General features: G+C 51.3%; 1 protein-coding gene and 1 pseudogene across 2 annotated transcripts; one reads left to right on the top strand and one right to left on the bottom strand.

Moving 5' to 3' along the window:
• Positions 1-5,966: 5,966 nt before the first annotated feature.
• LOC126933586 (keratinocyte-associated protein 2-like) lies at positions 5,967-6,428 on the top strand (annotated as a pseudogene).
• Positions 6,429-14,934: 8,506 nt separating this feature from the next.
• On the bottom strand, positions 14,935-19,435 carry SIX2 (SIX homeobox 2). 2 transcript variants are annotated; one of them, XM_050753701.1, is made up of 2 exons: positions 18,313-19,435; positions 14,935-16,239 (listed from the first exon to the last, which is right to left on the bottom strand). In XM_050753701.1, exons 1-2 carry the CDS (start codon positions 18,870-18,872, stop codon positions 15,927-15,929), a joined length of 873 nt encoding a protein of 290 aa, XP_050609658.1. In that variant the 5' UTR covers positions 18,873-19,435; the 3' UTR covers positions 14,935-15,926. The 2 variants fall into 2 exon arrangements, with proteins under 2 accessions (XP_050609658.1, XP_050609657.1); XM_050753700.1 differs by having other exon boundaries at positions 18,307-18,988.
• Positions 19,436-20,020: the final 585 nt, after the last annotated feature.

The following is a 20,020-nucleotide window of genomic DNA, read 5'->3' as shown; positions in this document are numbered from 1 at the left end:
CTTCTGTCTTCTTTTTCCTGTAAGCCTTTTCTTTTCTCCTTTCCTTTTTTTGTCCTAGTCTCTTCATTTCTCGTCATTCTGTTTTTTCCTTCTCTGTCTTCATGTTCTCTTCTCTCCATCTCCTTTTTTCTTTCTTCTGATATTTCATAGATGTCTGACTAAACTCTCTCTTCTATATAGATTTGAGCTTGATTTAAAAAAATGATTACAGAGGGTGGAGGAAGGAGAGGTCTACAATGCCTGTGGAGCCAGGACAACCAGCCACCTGGGTGGGTTCAGGAAAGTCACTTCATCTCTCTGAACCTTAGTTTTCTCAACTGAAAAATTGAGAGGTGGATTATATGTTTGTTTGTTTGTTTGTTTTTCCAGGGCCCTTTTATGGCCCTTTAGGACATCTGGGAAAGGAGTATAGAGGCCAGTCCCTCTGAATCTAGCCCTGGGTTTGTTTTTATTTGGGGTGAGTGGGGGCAAAAGTGGCATCTCTAATGGTGGAGGTGAAGATTAGTGACTACTAATTGGCAGTTCAGGAAAATGACCGAACTGAGGCCCATGGCCTTTACCCATCCTGGTAAGAGAGTCATGGTTTTGTAAAATAGTATTCAGTGTAAACTAGAGGCTCATTTGGTAGCACTTGAGAATACTGTCAGATAGCAAACTCACTTTACCTGGGAATGTCTAATTTCTCCTTCATTTCTGAAGGATAGTTTTGTTAGATGTAGAATCTCAGTTGAGAAGTGTTTATTTTTCTTTCTTTTAGCACTTTGAATATGTCATCCTACTGTCTGTTGGCTTCCATGGTTTCTGATCAGAAAGCAGCTGTTAATCTTATTGAGGGTCCCTTGTACATGATGAGTTGCTTCTTTGTTGATATTTTCAAGATTCTCTCTTTATCTTGCAACACTTTGATTATAATATGTATCATCATGGATCTCTTTGAGGTTTTCCTGCTTGGAATTCATTGAGTTTCTTGGATATGTACATTTATGCTTTTCATCAAATTTGGGAAGTTTTTGTTCATTATTTCATCAAATGTTCTTTTCCTTCTTTCCCTTTCTTTCTCTTCTCTCCTTCTGGGACTATCATTATGCTTATGCTGGTATGCTTGATGATGTCGCACAGATCTCATAGGTTCTGTTAATTTTTCTTCTTTCTTTTTCCTTTCTGTTGCTTAGACTAAATAATCTCAACTGACCTATCTTCAAGTTTGCTCATTCCTTTGTCTGCCAGATCAAATCTTCTGCTGTATTCCTCTAGCAAAACTTTTCAGTTACTGCATTTTTCAACTTCAGAATTTCTTTTTTTGTTTTTTTGACAGAGTTTTGCTCTTGTTGCCCAGGTCAGAGTGCGGTGGCGCCATCTCGGCTCACTGCAACCTCTGCCTCCTGGGTTCAAGCAATTCTCCTGCCATCAGCATCAGCCTCCTGAGTAGCTGGGATTACAGGTGCCCATCACCATGCCCAGCTAATTTTTTATATTTTTAGTAGAGACGGGGTTTCACCATGTTGGCCAGGTTGCTCTTGAACTCCTGACCTCAGATGATCCACCCACCTCGGCCTCCCAAAGTGCTGGGATTACAGGCATGCACGCCCGGCCAACTCCAGAATTTCAATTTAGTTCCTTTTTATAGTTTCTATTTCTTTATTGCTATTTTCTATTTTGGTGATACATCATTCTCATGCTTTCCTGTAGTTCTTCTTTTAAAAAAAGTTTATTTATTCATTTGTTTATTTTTATAGAGATGAAGCCTCACTATGTTGCCCAGACTGGTCTCAGACTCCTGGGTTCAAGCAATGCTTCCAAAGTGCTAGGATTATAGGCATGAGCCACTGTCCCTGGCCTCCTTTAGTTCTTTAAACAGAGTTTCCTTTAGTTCTTTGAACTGATCTCAAAGTCCTTATCTAGTAAGTCCAATGTATGGGCTTCTTCAGGGTCAGTTTCTATTGATTCTATTTTTTCTGTGTATGGGAAATTTTTCTTATTTCTTTATGTGCCTTGTAATTTTTTATTAAAACTGGATACTTTGAATATTATGTGGCAACTCTGGAAATCAGATTTTACCCCCTCTATAGCATTTGCTATTGTTGCTGTTTGTTCAGTGACTTTTCTAATTTAGTAAATTCTGTATTCTTTGTCATATGTGGCCACTGAAGTCTCTGTTCCATTAGCTTAGTAGTCAGCTAATTAGACAGAGATTTCCTTAAACACTTGGAACACTAGCAACGACAAAAACACCCAGTCTTTGCAGAAGGATTAGGTGTGGATGTTGGGCATATCTTCAACACTCAGATAGGAATTTAACAACACTGCCTTTACATTCTGCTTGTGCACAGCCTCCAGGTCAACCAGAGATAAGAGCTTAGAGCCTCCTCAGGTCTTATCTGGGCATGCACACAACTCTGGGTGGTCTTCTAGATTCCCAAGAATATATTGAATCTTTACAAAGCTCTTATTTCCCAAAGCATCTTACTCCCCAGCCTTTCCTCCCAAGCTTTTGGGTCACTCTATTGTGTGCCCAACTGTTATCCATTGTCTCAGGCAGCAGAGACTAAAACATTTGCCTGTAACTGTTATTGATAAATGCCCTTTGGTAGTGACTTTGGCATAAGGCAACTTTTAGTCAGGCTGACAAGATAAAATCAAATCTTTTCAACAGGACTTCCGGGAGCCACTACCATCAGCTAAGGACAATTTGTAAATGAGGTCCGTCTGCTCCCTCCTGAATTAGTTCTGAAGATGTGGGTTATTATTTTCAAGGCTACTGCTGAGTTGGTGAGCATGGGATGGGACTAGGGGTAAGTCAAAAGGCCACAAAGCTGTTTGTTCTTACTGAGATTCAGCTGGCTTCTTGAATAAGTGCTACCTGGGTTGCTGCAAGTTTTATCTAGTTTCCAGAGTTTTAGAAAGGTTGATTCTGACAGTTTTTGCTAATTAAAAAACTTGCCTTTATGGAAGGGTGGGCTTTGGGAATTCCTTTTTCTGCCATTTTCACTACCATTAAACCGGAGGATTTTCCCCAAAAAACTCATTTTAAAATCCCAGCACAGCAGTTCAAAGACAGTAGGTTTAACTAATTATCCTCCAACCCAGCATTTAGTGTGTTAGTGTGAGCACTGCTCTACTTATGTGACTTCTAAAGGACCAATGCTTTTATCCATGTGATCATTCTCAAGGTCTTTCTTCCAAAGATTTTAGGTTGCTTTCCATGGTGACCATATTTCCTCTGTCACATCTATGAAATAAGAGGCTATGACAGTCCTCTTTCCCATTATTATCAGGGAACTGAAGTTCACAGAGTTTGCTGACTTGCTTAAGGTTGCACAGGAAGGTGAAGATGGAGGTAAAATTCCAGACCTCCTGGTTCCCCATCTAGTGCTCTCTCCATGAGATAAAAATGGGAGATGTGTGCAGGTTGCTCTGTGAGTAAATCAGAATTTCATCTTTTCCATTAGCCTTAAGTGTTGGCCTCAGTTGATCTCTCCCTATACCCACTTCCTCTTTACCCCACTCCCCCATTTCCATCGATCATGAAGAAAAGAATTCCTAGGACTCTTTGACAGGCTGCTACCCTCTCTGGCTTTCAGGAAAAGAACATTCTCATTGAAAGCATCGACTCCAGAAGAGTTTACTCTTTTAGAGTCTGCTGCCTGCTGTGGTCTATCCCAGAGAATCACACATGTTAGAGTTGCAAAGGATGCCTTTCCACTTTGTAAATGAGGACACAGATCCAGTCAGCTATCTACGTTGGAGACTCTCTGCCTCGAATGCACATCACATTTATCTAGTTTATTAATTTGGCTGTTGTGCTCCAGGGGCAGATAAAGCACAGTGTGAATGGTGCCTACTGGGGTTGGTGATACTCTGGAATTGAATTAGACTAAATTACTGTAGCAAATAGATCCCAAAACATGTTGGCTCAAACACAAAAGCAGTTTGTCCTTTATCTGGGACAGCTATCCCAGGCTGCGGGAGGGGGGTCACTCAGTTCTCTACTCCATGTAGTAATTTAGGGACCCAGGCTAACGATAGTGCTGCCATTTTCAAAGCATGACTTCCAAGGTGACTCTGGTTTTTGCCATTCAACAAGGAAATGGAAAGGGAAAAACACCATGGGGAAGCACAGGTGGGAGATCTTATGGGCTGGGTCTTGAAGTGGCTCACATTGTGTCCACTCACATTTCTTTAGGAAAAACATAGTCCTAGGGCCACACTTAACAGCAAAAGAGCCTGGGAAAGGACATGTAGTTGGTCAGCCATATGCTAGGCTATAGTTGTTTCCAGTGAAGATGGAAAAATGATGTTTATTTCCTCATATCTGGTACTGAGCAGACAAGTACTTAGAAAATATTTATTAAGTTATGGGATAGATGAACAAGGGAAAGGTTGAATAAATGAATGAAGGAGTGGGGTGATTTTTCCATGGGTGCACAGCTAGTTAACAGGAATTTTTCTGCAGACTTTACTATTTTATTAGCAATGAAAGAGGTTACAGATCCTCCCCAATATTTGTCCACATTTGCAGAAAATATTGTCACATGAACGCATGGGAAAATAATTAACAATTGTCCCACTCGAAGGAAATTCAGTGGATAGAATTCTGAAACTACATTATATATATTTGGAGATATTCTTTTTGATGTGATTTTAAACTTTACAAATAAAGTAGCCATTGGTTATTGTTAACAAATTGCTGTAGTGCTGTGTTTTTTTTTTTTTTTTTTTCTGAGATGGAGTCTTGCTCTGTTGCCCAGGCTGGAGAGCAGTGGCTGGATCTCAGCTCACTGCAAGCTCTGCCTTCCGGGTTTACGCCATTCTCCTGCCTCAGTCTCCCGAGTAGCTGGGACTACAGGCGCCCACCACCACGCCCGGCTAGTTTTTTGTATTTTTTAGTAGAGATGGGGTTTCACCGTGTTAGCCAGGATGGTCTCGATCTCCTGACCTCGTGATCCGCCCGTCTTGGCCTCCCAAAGTGCTGGGATTACAGGCTTGAGCCACCGCGCCCGGCCGTAGTGCTGTTTTTCTAAGCAACTTTTTAAAATTTGCAATTTGCTATTGTTTTTGTTGTTTGTGTTATTGGTTTTATAGAAACTCAGAACATCAGTAAAGGTCCTTGGAGATAACCAAGTTCAACTCCCAATGAGTTCAGACACAATGTTCTTTCCTTCTTCAGCAATAGAACTGCTGGACTTCAGTTGTATTAATACATAGTTGTCCCAGATAAAGCCCATATTTCACAGTCTTCCTGTAAGTGTAGTGTGATCCTGTGGCTAGGTTCTGGACAATGGGATGTTTTATGGCAGCTTCTAGGAATCTTACTTAAGAGACACTGCATGTGACTTTACCTTTTTCTTCAGTCCTTCCTAGTGCCATCTTGGGACATGAGATTGAGGTTATACACAGTGGAGCAACTAAGTAGGAGGAGCTTGACTTTGCACCAAGCCTAGATTGCCTACCTAGACTTTAATGTGTGGGAGAAATAATCTTCTATTTTGCTTGAGACCTCTCATTAGGGTTTTTCTAAAAAAATTACTTCCAGCTGCAACTTGCCCAAATTATTATACTATGCAACAATGAGGAAATGAAATGACTTGTGGTCACTTGTAGGAATTGGATCTCATGCAGTACCTCTACGTACATTCTTCACTACAGAAAAAGCAAGATAAGAAAAAAAAACCCACCCCAAAGCAAAACAAACAAAATACAATCCCCCAAACACTGTGCAAACACCATGATAGTAAAAACAGCAACACCAATAACTACACATGCATAGAAAAAGGAAATTTACAGAGCACAGTTGCTTCTGTTCTAAAATCTCTGAGAACTGACTAACATTTCATACACACTCAGTAAATCCTTTTCCTGGGATGTTTTTCCTTGGTCACACAGGTAGCTCCATTTTCCAGTTTCCCTTGCAGTTGGCTGGTCATGTGACTAAGCTCCAGCCAGTTGAATAAAAGTGCCCTTTTCTTGGCCAGGGGCGACGATTTGACCCACATGCAGGGCATGATGGTGGTGGGTACAGGCACTTCACTGGCGATCTCCTCCCTCCTGTCCCTGCCGCTCTTCACTGGGATGCAGATGTGCAGCCATCAGCTGGCCTCCACCGAGTGGCTTACCATCCAGGACGGCCTGCTTGGCTCACGTCTCTTCGTGTTCTCCCTCACTGCCTTCAAGATTCTGGAGACTCTTGTGTTTGGCAAAGGATCCCAAGCAAAGACCTTCCCTGAGATTCTCCTGTTCCTTCTGTTGGCTCTCTTTGCATCTGGCCTCATCCACTGAGTCTGTGTCACCACCTGCTTCATCTTCTCCGTGGTTGGTCTGTGCTACATTAACAAGATCTCCTCCACTCTGCATCAGGCAGCAGCTCCAGTCCTCACACCAGCCAAGGTCACAGGCAAGAGCAAGAAGAGACATTGACCCTGAATGTTCAATAAAGTTGATTCTTTGTTAAAAAAAAAAAAAAAAAAAAAAAAGAGTAAAGTGTACCACTTCTAAACTGGCCCCAACCTCACACCTCCCATGCCTGTCCTCCACACGCCTTACTTATCCAGTAACTGAGTGCAAAGGATTCTAAGGTCGTAGGTGAGGATGGAACCATTTGCTATAAGAGCCTGGGTCCTCGAATCTCCCTGTGGGAAGCCACCTGCTGACCGGAAGCACTCCTTTAAACTTTTGGGTGGGTGATAAATAAGCTTTTGTTTTGGAATTTATTTGTTACAGTGATACCTTATGTAGTCTCTTTTCCTGTTCTTTGCCTCAGCTGCATCTGGGTTGGAAGCTGACCTGTGTTGGGCAGATTTTGAGTTCTAGATAGGTTTTTGTTGACATGCTACTAGGTATGGTGGGATTTTAGTCTTTCCTGGTCTCTGGTTTGGTGCCCAACACATCTTAGTTGTCTGTAGGGGATGTGGTGCTACACGTTTGTGCCTTCCCTGGCTCCTTCCTGGTCTCTAGGGAGGAAAGTGCTGCCGGCTAACACCTGCCTGACTCCAAGTTTGTGTCTTGGCTTCAGATATCCTGGACTCTCACCTCCTTCACCCTTTGTCATCACTCTAATCTTCACTCATTCTTTGTCCCTAATTCCCTTCCCATTGCCATTGGATATTATTCGCCTTTCAGGGCAATTGATTTACCTACTCCTTTAACGAATAATAAATACATTATAGAGTGATTCTCAGCTGGGCACAGTGGCTCACACCTGTAATCCCAGCACTTTGGGAGGTGGAGATGGGCGGATCACCTGAGGTCAGGAGTTCGAGACCAGCCTGACTAACATGGTGAAATCCCATCTCTACTAAAAACATAAAAATTAGTTGAGCGTGGTGGTGCATGCCTGTAATCCCAGCTACTCAGGGGCCTGAGGCAGGAGAATTGTTTGAACCCAGGAGGTGGTGGAGGTTGCAGTGAGCCGAGATTGCACCACTACACTCCGGCCTGGGCGACAGAGTGAGACTCTGTCTTTAAAAAAAAAAAAAAAAAAAAAGTGATTCTTGACTTCTACACCTAAGGCTCCAGACCAACATCAGGGTCTAATCAGGGTCTAGGCTTTCAGATTAAACAAAAGCCTTGAGTCCCTTCTTGTTTTCTCCAGTTACAAAACCTATAGCTCTTTGGGCATCACCTACAAAACTTTCGCCTTCTAAGAAAATCTCTGGCTCCAAGCTCATTGGCTGAAAGCTTTAACTGACAGGTCTCGAGTCCAGTGACAGAACAAAGCTCTGGTTCTCAGTTCTATCCACTTCCCCAAGCTTCCCTTGTATGGAAATGGCCTGAGGCATTCCTTTTAGCTATTTCAGAGGCAGACTGTTCTGATTTTGAGATACTTTTACTTTAAGTCTCTGTGGCATCATCTAGACCTCCATGGTGGCTGCCATCTCTCCACATCCTTCCCCCAATCCCAGGGGAGCAATCTTTATTTGTTGGGCTGGTTTGGTATCTGCTCTTTCCCCAAAACTTAACAAGTCACCTCAACAATAGGGTGTAGAAGAAAGAGCCTCCATTAGCTCTAGGACCTCAGGAGAGGCACACGTTACATCTTGAGCCTCAGTTCCTCATCTGCCAAATGTGGATCAGAATTACTTTCCTGCCTACCTATATAATTTGAATATTAAGTAATGAGAATTTTGTGAAACCATCGAAATTCTTCAAAGTACCATATAAAGAATGCTAGGAGCTATTCATATTGCTTTGCTTTTAGAAACGATTCAGCTTCACCTTCTCTGCTTTTCTAATTCCCTCTGGCCACCTTCCCCACCCCATCAGGGCCAGGGCTCTTCCCTGGGAAGGAAATAGGAGGAGTACTCACACTTCTGGGTTTATCTCCTTAAGTTTAGCTCACTTCCCTAGACTTGGATGGGTGACCTCCTTCATCGGTTCGTAGTGGCTTTCCAGGGTCACCAAAAGCTTTGCCTCACAGGACGATAGCCTATTTCATACACTTTATTTTAAAACTGATAGAATCATCTAGCTCTGGTGAAATCAGAGAGCTTGTACCACCAATATCTCTGCAGGTGGAGAAGGGGATGAGGGCTTCCAGTGGGGCCTGTGTGAGGTTGGGGGAGCAGAGATGGCCAGCTCTGTTCTGGTCTTTAGAGAGCAGGGTCTGGGTTCCTACTCCCTCCCTGGCCTCCTTGCTCTGCAGTGGTAAACCAGAGTGACTGGAATGATGCTTTAATATAATGGCCCCCAGACAGAGAACTTTGTCCCCAACCCACCAGTGTGGGATTAATGGGGTGCGGTGGGGCGAGGAGGACATCCCACAAGGACTAATGTCTCAGCCCTCAGGGTCCTTGTATCAGCCTCAGCCTCATCTTCCTGAGCTGAGTGGCTGAGACCAGGCAGGGGTTGAAGAAGGAGGGCAAAGAGGGAGACAGCAGCAGGCTGCCCCTGGGGTTCCACGGTTCTACCTTTACTCTGGAATAGCCAGCACTGGTAGAAACCACCTCTGGGCTGCTGGACCGTGAGTCACGTCTACACAGTAGAGGGCAAGTGAGGAAACAGTAATTTTGTCAATTGTTGAGGATATAAACTCTTTCACAGGATTTAAGCTATTTAAGCTGATCACTGAGGCTGTGAGTTCTGTTACCACCACTCCGTCTACGTTTCACATGGCCCGGGAGCTGCTGGTCGTTGCCTTTTTCATTGGCCAAAACTGTATTTCCTATAAGGACTGAGGATTGAGTAGCCCTGTGTTCTCTCCCCACACCTAAGAGCTGTCCGATCCCCCCACCGCCACCGCCCCGTGAGAGTCACCACATGGTGATAGCTCCCTGCTATCCAGAGCTCCTGGACCATGTGAGGGTCCAATCTCAAGCACTGGGCTCACTCACAGGCAGTCAGCATGCTGGGAAGAAAGTGGCTGCAAAGTCTGAAACTGAGTTCGAATGTCCGCCCTGCTGCTGTAATTAATGTGTAACTCCAGCAAGTTCCTGAACCTGGCACCTTCATTTCTTATACTGGTAATAATAATTTCTTTGTATGGGCTCTGTGAGAATTAAACAGATACCAGGTGTCTAAAGTGCTCTATGCACATAGTATATGTTCAATAAATGGTAGTTATAGTCCAGGTGCAGTGGCTCACCCTCATAATCCCAGCACTTTGGGAGGCGGGCAGGAGGATTGTTCGAGCCCAGGAGTTCAAGATCAGGGTAGGCAATGTAAGGAGACCCCATCTCTACAAAAACTAAAAAAATTAGCCAAGTGTGGTCACGCGCCAGTAGTCCTAGCTACTGGGGAGACTGAGGCAGGGTGGATCATCTGAGCCCAAGAGTTTGAGTGAGCTATGATCGCACCACTGCACCTCAGCCTGGGCAATAGAGCAAGACCCTATCTCTAACAAAAAAGAAAGAAATGGTAGTCACTATCTGTTACTCTGGGGGTCCAGAAGTCACCAATGAGCAGTGTCTTTATGGCCCATAGCAAGTTACTGGGAAAATTCCTGCTGACAATGAGCTTTTGAGCAAGCGAGAGCACCTTGCTGGGCGGACAGACATGGGTTCTTGGTAAAGCCCTGGAGGAAGGAAATCGAGGGCTGGCAGCTCTGAAAGGTCCGCCCTGCGGCTGCTCTTACCCTCCTGCCCCACAGACCGGTTACTCTTTAGACGATCTCGAGTAGCTTAAATCTGACTCTCGGGCTGGAGCAGCCCAGACAGCGCTCCCCCGCGGGACCACAGAATCCTGGATGTGGGCCTGGGGGCCCTGGATCGGCAGTGGTGGAGTCTTCTGAGCCTAAGGGCTACGGGAATGACAGAGTTGTAGATGGCTTTGTCGCCCGCGGGGCGGCTCAAGTGTCCTGGGTCCCAACCTCTGTCCTACGGCCAAGCTGTCGGCTCAACGGGCGAAGGGAATCGGGCTGACCAGTCCTAAGGTCCCAAGCTCCCCTGACCTCAGGGCCCAGAACCTCGCATTACCCCGAGCAGTGCGTTGGTTACTCTCCCTGGAAAGCGGCCCTCGCCGGGGAAAGTGGGAGTTGCGGCACTGCAGTCTTTGGAGGCCTGGGTCGCCTAGAGCAGGCGGAGCCCTGTATCCCTCCCGGAGCTGGCCTGCGGTGAGGTCGGTACCCGGTACTTAGGGAGGGAGGACGCGCTTCGTGCTCAGGGTAGGCTGGGCCGCTGCTAGCTCTTGATTTAGCCTCATGTCCGCCTTTGTGCCAGCCTCTCCGATTTGTGGGTCCTTCCAAGAAAGAGTTCTCTAGGGCAGCTGGGGACGTCTCTCGGGTCTGGCGAGGCGACAGGCCTTCTTCGGACCCATCGCCAGCGGTGTTACAGAGACTTTCTCCACTGCAGGGCGGCCTGGGATGGGCATGTGCCAGGCGAGGGAGCTGCCCTGCCGCCGAGATTGTGGGGAAACGGCGTGGAAGACACCCCATCCGAGGGCACCCAATCTGCCTCTCCACACTCCGATTCCATCCTGCAACCCAGGAGAAACCCTTTCCGAGTTCCAGCCGCACAGGCACCCGCGGAGTTTCCAAAAGAGACTCCCGCGAGGTCGCTCGGAACCTTGACCCTGACACCTGGACGCGAGGTCTTTCAGGACCAGTCTCGGCTCAGTCACCTGGTTCCCGATTGCCGCGACCGGGAGTTCCTCCTTTCCTTTCTGCTCACCAGCCGGCCGCCGGCAGCGGCTCCAGGAATGGGCACCAACCCGCGCTGGGGTGGATTCAGGCGGCAGGAATGCAGAGGCTGGTCCTCCTCTAGTTCCGGCGCATTCACTTAGGTGCCTGAGCCCTGAGGTTCAGCCTGACTTTCCCGACTCCGCCGGGCGCTTGATGGGCTCCTGGGCTTCTGGGCTCACCCTTACACCTGTGTACTAAAGCACTGCCGCCCTCCTGAGGTGCACATCCACCCCCTCGGCGCTCATCGGGGCGTTTTTTCACCCTCTCACGGTGCACGCGTTTTCTATCACGTCAGCTCACATCTTCCAGTACACACCCACTGTGTCTACCTGCCCCTCCAGCGTTTCCTAGGCAGCTTTGAGGGCCCAGAGGACTGAAGTCTTAGTGCTAGGATGGGAACACGATGAAAAAGGAAGGGGCCCAGTCAAAAGTCCTCTCCTCTTCGGTTTTTCTTCAACTATCCCTCACAAAAACATTTACTTCTGTCCCAGCGCCTTGGCGGATTTCGGCAGAAGATGGGTCCTAGGGGGTTGTGGAGGCCAAATTCCCAGGATGCTGGTCCTGCCTTTTTCATTCACCAAAATTGTATTTCGTACAACGACTAAAGATAACCAAGCATTGAGTAGCCCTGTTCTCTCACCAGATTGCCCTGGCTCTGTTTAACTTTTCCTGGTGCAATGCGATGTCACCACCTGCTCCCCAGGCAGGCATCACTCCCTCAAGGTACAATTTGGGGTAGGGATTTGAGTCCTGGAGAGGGTCAGCAGGGCTCTGGGGTCGGGGTGGGGAGGAGACTGACAGGGATACACTGCAAGCTCCACATACTCTCCTCTGCCCCCTGTAGCCCGGGGCTTTAATGACCCCAAGCAGGTTTCCCTTCTCTGGTCTAGCCAGAGGCCCCTAGGGCTGGATTTTATTTCTTCATGGGGTTTTGCCCTGAAGGGCCCCATGGGCATGGGACCTGGTTGGGAACAAATGAAGGGTGTCTTGTAGCAAACACAGTCAGAGAAGCAGAAAACAAGATTGGGCACTTCCAGTCACTTGGTCACTTGAGGTGGCTGGAGCAAAACTGGTGGCTTCTGTGACTGCTACAGGGTGAGGGGGGTGGAGGGTGGCAGAGAGGTGACAAGCCACTGGGAATCCTATTCAGTGGGGACACCGGACAGGGAGGGGTTGTCATCACCAAGCAACATCTGTGCGAATAGGTCAGGATAGCAGCTCGGTCTTCCCAGGTGAGGAACTGAGGACCAGCTTGTATAGATTTATGCAGTGGGTGAGTAGCTTTCAAATTTATTTTCAGAACTTCCACGTAGTACCCGCCTCTCCGTTTAAACATTTTAAAAATGTTATTTATTTAAGTATTTTTGTGGTTAGCTTTCCAAGAGGGAGGAAAAGAGGGGAGTTGCAACAAGTAGCACCCCTATGCTGGGATTCATTTTCCACAGTAAAGCCTGGGACAGGCACCCTGTCCCCTACTGGCAGGTGAAAACTCCAGGCAGACTCCTGAGATCCCACCTGGGCTGGCTGAGAGAGTGCCTGGGGTGCATCCCTCAGCAGCTGCCACCTCAGCCCTGGGACCATCTCTTTCTCTGGGATCAAGCAGCCAGGTGTCAAGACCTTCCCAGCAATCCATGCTGCACAGCTGGGTCTTGTCCTAGCAGGTTGATGGGCAGGGACTGGTTGCTTAGCCAGGGCACCAGTGTGTGGCTGTGGATTTGTGTGCTTCTGTGGAGAAGCATTATGTGTATGTGTGTGTTTGGGGGCACAGGCATGAGGAAGGGTTCATTTGTGCAGGTATCTCCCGTATATATCAGTGTGGGAGAGTGCCTGAGGATGTGTTTGTGTGTCTGAAAATGGGCAGAGGGTCTGTGTGCTAATGTGTGCAGGGGTGAACATGTGTGTGACAGAGTCTGTGTGTTTCCCTGAGTGGTGGCTGTGTGAGAGGGTGAGGGGATTTGGTATTGTCTACCATGCCTGGCACATAGCAGGCTCTCAAGAATCTTGAGTTTCATTAATGTTAAATGTGTATGTTCCCATCCTTGTGAAAGCTGGTATAGAGCCTGTTTTCCTGTGAGTGTGAGATTGGAAAATGGGGGATGGGCAGGGGTGAGACAGGATACGAGGCTACCGTTTGCTTCCTCCCTAGAAGTAAGTACATAGAAGAGTTGGCTCTGGCACCTCACGGGACATCACCAAGTCCTGTGTGACTGGCTAGGCTGTCCCAAGGTGGCTTCAGGCATCTCTTGAGTCTTTGGGGACGTTCAGGCAGTAGCCTGCCATTCACCCTGTCAGTCAGCAGAAGTTGGGCCCACTCAGGCCTTAGAAACACAGACCAGTACCCGGGAGGACCTGAGCTATCCGCGAGAGCAGAGCTTCCAGTGGAGGCCGCAGGAGCTGCCTTGACTGGAATTCCTCTTGGGGTGCAAAGGTGGAGGGGCACATTGTGCGACCCCAGGCGGAGGACTGCAGCCACTCCGTGCAGTCCCAGCCTCTCGGGTAGCCCCTTGACCTCCAGGCCTGCACAGATCCAAGACCCAGGTGCAGGCTCTCGCGCCAAGTTAGCCGGCCTAACAGCCTGCAGCCGCTCCAGTCTCAACTAGGAAGGAATTCTTGTTGCTTACAAAGTCCAAGCGAAAGGGTGTTCTGCTTTTATCCCGGTTTTACCAGAAAACGCTGAAAGGAAAAGCCCCTAGAGGACACAGTGCTTTGGGAACTCGGGGCGCCACGAGCAACTCATCCCCTTCCTTCCACCCAGCCGAGGTACCCTGGTTGCGGAGGGACGCGGTGAGTACCTACAGCCACTGCGACCCGAGAAGGGAAAGCCTCAACGTCTTCCTCTCGGAGTCCTGCCCACTCCGGATCTGCCCGGACTGGCTCAGATGCGTCGTTTAAACAGGGGGCTGGCACTCCAGAGAGGAGGGGGCGCTGCAGGTTAATTGATAGCCCCCGAAGCACCTAGGCGCCCCATGGGCGGAGCCGGAACCGCCAGCTCGGTCTGACCCCTGTCTTTTCTCTCCTCTTCCCTCTCCCACCCCTCACTCCGGGAAAGCGAGGGCTGAGGTAGGGGCAGATAGACCACCAGACAGGAGGAGAAGGACAGGGGTACAGATGGAGAGACCAGGACACAGAGTACAAAAGATTGGCAGGAGAGGAGAGAAACAGAGAGGGACAGAGAAAGGGAGAAACAGGAGAACCGAGGCGCCCGCCGGCCTGGCCGCCCAGAGTCCGATTTCCCTCCTTCCCTGACCCTTCAGTTCCACTGCAAATCCACAGAAGCAGGTTTGCGAGCTCGAAGACCTTTGCTCCACGGCCACACACAGCACCGGGGCTGCGCCTTGGGAGCTTAGGTCCGGGGGTCTGAGCCTGGGACCGGCAAATCCGCGCAGCGCATCGCGCCCAGTCTCGGAGACCGCAACTCTCGGAGTAAGCGCAGCAGGAAACTTCTGCTGCCCAATTTCTTCCTCAGCTTTGGCATCCCCGAAGGCACTACCTGCCCTCGGCACAAGCTCTCTCGTCTTCCACTTCGACCTCGAGGTGAAGAAAGAGGCTGGCAAGGGCTCTGCGCGTCGCTGGTGTGGGGAGGGGAGCAGGCTGCCCCTCGCTTCTGCAGGGAGTTTTCCCAGCCAGGAAAAGGGAGGGGGTGGGGGGTGTTTCAGGAATTTCGGTGCCTTCACCTAGCGACTGACACACGTCGTGTGTGTGGGAAGGCGTCTCGCTGTTTTCGGGACTCACCAGAGAGCATCGCCAACCAGAACGGCCCACCCAGGGTGTCGAGTCTTGGTAGGGAAATCAGACACTGCGGCACTCCCGGCCCGCGGGCCTTGTGGCATATAACAATTTATATATTTATGATTTCTAATTTTATTATAAAATAAAAGCAGAAATATTTCCCGAAGAACATTCACATGAGGGCATTATGGGGAGACGGCAAGTCGGCGGCTAGGGGGAGGGGGGCGCGCTCAGCCGGGAGCGCTGTGGCCACAGTCCCGGGAGGAAGAGAGCGGTGTGGCGGGGCCTGGCAAGAGAGAAGGACGAGGGGCGGACGACGAGGCGGCGTTTAGGGGCTTCTGTGGCGCTGCCCTTTCTCTCTCACTTAAGTTACTAGGCGAAGAGCTGACACCTGCAGCTCCCACTGACCCACAAGGGTAAGGGAAAGGGCCTCTGGAGATGGCCTAGGTTCAAAGGACCTTTCTTTTCTCTCCTCTTCCCTCTCCCACCGCCGACTCCGGTAAAGCGAGGGCCAGAGGTAGGGGCAGATAGACCACCAGACAGGAGGAGAAGGACAGGGGTACAGATGGAGGGACCAGGACACAGAGTACAAGAGACTGGCAGGAGAGAAGAGGGGAGAAACAGAGAGAGAGAGAGAGAAAGGGAGAGACAGAAGGAGAGAGTGAACGGTGGCAAGCCAGAAATCTAGAAGAAAAGAGAGAAGCAATACAAAGAGAGGGAGAAAGACGGAGAGAAAGCAGAAAAAGGAAAGGAAGAGGAAAGGGGGAAAAGGCAAGGCAAGAGAGGGGAAAAGAAAGGAAGAGACAGAGGGAGAGAGAGAATGACAGTGGTATATAATTTATTCCCTTCTGTGGTTTAAGACCCAGTCTCCAGCCCCAAAAGGATCCCAAAAGTAACTTGTTGAAAATAAATCCCAAACAAGGACCAACATAGACAGCTATCCGCCCTACCCGGTTGTTCTACCCGCTCAGCCTACAGGTCTTTCAGTACCTGGTGGGGCCGCAGGGGCGGGGTGCCCCTGGACACTGCCACTCTCAGGTCCCCAGTGTCAAGCCGCAAAAGGCAAGCTCATCAAGGCAAACGGGTTCTAGGAGCCCAGGTCCACGAGGTTGGCTGACATGGGGTTAAGGATGGAGTCTTGCAGGCCATGGTGGTGTTGCAGCGGGTCCGCTCCACCTCCGCCTGGCACCGGCACTGGCACTGCGCTGGGTCCCGGAGGGTGGCCCAGGCTGTGCAGGGACGGCAGCCCAGGTGGCGGCGGGCTGAGCAGCAGTGCCGGGCTGGATGAGTGGTCTGGCGTCCCCGATGGAGTCTTCTCGTCCTCCGAGCTGCCTAACACGGACTTGCCGCTGCCATTCAGCGGGTTGTGGCTGTTAGAACTGGAGTTCTCGTTGTTCTCCCTGCAAGTGCGGGAGCAAAGCAGCAGGGTCAGCAGGGACATCGAGACCACCCAGAGCCATCTCAGTCGCAGTCAGAGCCAGCCACCAGCCTCAGGAGACAGATCCCAGGCTTGTGGCCTGCGGGTGTTTTCGGTTTCTACCATTTCCTCGATCTGGTCTGGGTTCTTTCTGCCCATTCTCTTCATCTCTCAACACCCAATTTCTCTTGCCCCTCTCCCCTTATCGTCCCCACCTCTCATGCTCTCAATCTCATCAATATCTTTTCTGTATTTCCTCTTTCCCTCCTTCCCAATATTTCTTTTCAGGAACAGAGGGGCAGGGGAACAGGGTTCCCTGAAGTTGTGGGGTGAACAGGGAGGAGGAGAAGATGCCTGGATTTTCAGATCACTCTAGGCTCCTCAAGCCAGGTTTGCTGAGTAGACGTGGGGCTAGGAGGTTAAGGAACCCTGGATCCCAGGTCAAGGGATTTAGGGGCTCTCACAAGCCTTCATTTGCCTTTGCTTTTTCTGCCCGAGGGAGACCCCTGGCTGGGAGATAGGATCCTGGGGCTAAGCGTCCTTTCCCTGTAGCTCCAAACTGGGCAGCCCTGTGAGGGCTCTCCTTGCTGGGCCTAGAGACAAGGGTCCAAGGATGGAGGACTCCCTTTCCATGGTGGTACAGTGAAAACATCAGCTGGGGGACCAGAAGCTTGAGGGATAAAGGGCAGCCCCTGGGAGAAGGCTGAGACTTTTCCATTGTAACCAGCCACTCCGGGAATCTGCAGCTCTCATCTGGTGCCTGGTCTGAGAACCCAGGTTTTCAGGAGTCTGAACACATGCCAGTTTGCATGGAGGGGGACCCAGCAGAGAGAACCCACCTCCTTCTACGCCTTTGACTGACAGCTCCTCCCCAGATTTGGATATTTAAAATCCTGGATATGATCTCTCGTCACCAGCATCCAGGAGGGCTTTTCTTTCTGCTTTCCTGGGAGGGAACTTCCCACAGGGCTGGCAGCTGAGACCTCACCACTGTGGATACTCCAACCTCAGGGTCTCAGATACCTGGGAGTATCTGAGCGGGCAGCACTCCCCCTAAGATGTTTCTGGTTCAGCGCCCCCACCTCTGACCCTGATCATTCAAACTCAGGGTGGAACACACCCCATATCACCAACCCCAGGTGTCCTGTTTTCCTCTTACCCCAGTCTGGATTCTGTTCCCATAATCAGTTCCTCTCCAGATTTGGGGTCCTGAGGGGTTATAGGACAGGTAGTGGCAAGGGCCTAATGATCAACCTTTAGGCTGGTTCAGGAAGTCCTGGTTTACCTGAGGACATCCAACTCCCAGCCCCTCTGTGGCTCTCAGCTCACCGCAGACATTCTGACCTATCCATCAGAGGTAGGGCCCAAGGAGAGAGGCATCAAGGGCCTGGAGCGCCAGGGAAGGGCGGCTATCTCTAGCAAGGCAGAAAACACGGCATGGTCTCCTCTCCCAGAACTGACACTTCCTCCCTTTCACCTCTGGATCCTTTCTAAGGGGATAAAGGACCCGCTATCAACTCCCACATCTGACAAGGAAAATTCATGGCCAGGCTTTTCCCCATCCAGGTCAAACTAGGGAAGTTCCAGTCCCAGCCCCAGTCCCGACCCCATCACACTTTGGTCTGGAGCTGAGTAAGGCTGGGGGGAAATGCCGGGAAGCACCAACAGCAAGAAATCTGCAAAATCTGCTTTCACCTGGGCCCAAACCCCTCCGTTCTGAGGATGACCAGACCTACTGTGCCTGCTTCACAGGGGATCCAGGCCTACAGTCCTGCGCTGCCCCGAAGCTCTCTGCTTCTCCACCCTTTTCCTGTAGCGACCGAGTGGTTAGTTGACAACTTCCTGAATTGCTCTGCCCGCTTTAGACAAATCCCTGCTCGCCGGGTCTCCGGCATAGAAAGGCCTAAGCATCGTCCGAGTCAGGCCGGGCTGCAGCTGGGCTGTGGCTGGGCCTGGGGGCCCAGTTTAGGCCTCTTCGGGGAACCGGCAGAAGCCCTGCGAACCCCTCCCTTGTGCCCCGGGGAGCCGGCGCCGAAGAAGGTCTACTTACTCGTACCTTTCCTTGGCCTCGGCCGCCCGGTCGCGCTGCCGCCGGTTCTTGAACCAGTTGCTGACCTGTGTGGTGGTGAGGCCCGTGGCCTCCGCAAGCTCGCGCTTCTCGCGGGGTGAAGGGTAGGGGTTGTGCGCGTACCACTCGCGCAGCACGCTGCGACTCTTTTCCTTGAAGCAGTAGCTGGTCTCCTCGCCGTCCCAGATGGAGCGCGGCAGCGGGAATTTGCGGCGCACGCGGTATTTGCCCACCGCGCCCAGGGGTCGGCCGCGCAGCTTCTCCGCCTCGATGTAGTGTGCCTTGAGCCACAGCTGCTGCAGCTTGGCGTGGTTGTGCGGCGAGAACTGGTGGCTCTCCAGGATCTTGTAGAGCTCGCGGAAGTTGCCGCGGTGGAAGGCCACCACGGCCTTAGCCTTGAGCACGCTTTCATTCTTGTGGAGGTGCTCGCAGGCGGGCAGCGACCACAGGAAGCGGCCCAGTCGCTCGATGTTGCCGCCCTGCTGCAGCACCTCGCACACGCACGCCACTTGCTCCTGCGTGAAGCCGAAGGTGGGCAGCATGGACATGGTGCCGGCTGCGTCCCCGCCCGCCCGCGCGCGCCCTCACCGGGCCGCGCGGTCCCGCATGGAAGCTTCCCCGCCGGGCCGTCCGGGCCGAGAAGCGGGCGGGGCGGGCCCCGTGGCCCGGCGCTGGCCCCCGGTGAACCCCGAGTCACTGTCGTACGTCCCCGCGCCGGCCGCGGGTCCCGCGCAGCTCCGCGCCCCCACCACCCGCGCGCCTCGCCCAAGCCCTCGCCCAAGCCCGGGGGCCGCCCGGGGCGCCGCTCCGCATGCTCCGCGCCCGCCCGCCGTTCCCTCGCTCGCTTCTCACTCGTTCTCCCTCCGGTCTAGCTCGCTCGCAGCTTTTTTAATAATATTATTCTAAGCGGGCATGAGGCGCGGCGGCCCGCGCCCTGATTGGTCCGGTTATCTGACCCGGGGCCTGCCAGTGCCAGACAATAGTCGGAGTCAAATTATTCGCCATAGAGACGCTGTCAGTCACTGGTAACCCGAGCCTCGGCGGGCCGGGCCGCTCCCCCCCGCCGGCTCCGCTGACAGATCGCCCCGCTCCGCGCAAAACGGAGGGCGGCTCGACTGGAGCCTGGGGCGCTCTGAGAGCCTGGGAGGCGGAGAGGGGCCGGGTTGGGGCCGGCAGCGGCGGAGATTGACGGGGCGGATGCCCAAAGAGGGAGGGAGGAGGAGGACAGGAGAGCGGTGGGGGGAGGGGGGGGCGGGGGGGTGGGAAGGGGGGAGCGGGCGAAGACGAAAAGGGGTGGGTCGAGGTGGGGAGGGAAGAGGAGAGCAGGGAAGGCGGAGACCGTTTAAGGGGGTGTCCGGGAGGAAGGGGAGGGAGAGGGGTGGAAGGACCCTCCAGGGGAAGAAAGTTTGGGCAGCTTTCGCTAGGAGAGGGCTCTGCAGCCTCACCCAGGCCCTGCCGGGTTCCTCTTCTCCCCAGGTCGCCGCGTCCCTCCCAGGCTCTCTGTTCACCGGGCACATTCTACCCTGGCGCAGGCCAGTGGGATTGGAGAGTTTGGACGTGCTCGGGTGCCGCCCAAAGACTTGGTTTTTTCTGCTGACAGCGCCCCACCCCCCATCCTAGAAACTCTGGACCCAGCGGTCCTCGAGGGAAAAGGGGAGGGAGTAGAAGAAAGAAGTGGGGAAGATTTGGCAGTGGC

The sequence above is a fragment of the Macaca thibetana genome, chromosome 13 (genome assembly GCF_024542745.1).
Source record: "Macaca thibetana thibetana isolate TM-01 chromosome 13, ASM2454274v1, whole genome shotgun sequence".
Taxonomy (NCBI): Eukaryota; Metazoa; Chordata; class Mammalia; order Primates; family Cercopithecidae; genus Macaca; species Macaca thibetana.
Note: the sequence above shows the minus strand (reverse complement) of the source record. Positions and strands in the feature narration are given on the sequence as shown.

What these genes read in the sequence shown, in the direction of transcription:
- SIX2 (XM_050753700.1), bottom strand. Translation starts at nt 18,872, where the DNA reads ATGTCCATGCTGCCCACCTTCGGCTTCACGCAGGAGCAAGTGGCGTGC. An exon ending in GAGGCCAAGGAAAGGTACGA is followed by an intron (nt 16,240 to 18,306) that starts GTAAGTAGACCT and finishes CCGCACTTGCAG; the next exon opens with GGAGAACAACGAGAACTCCA.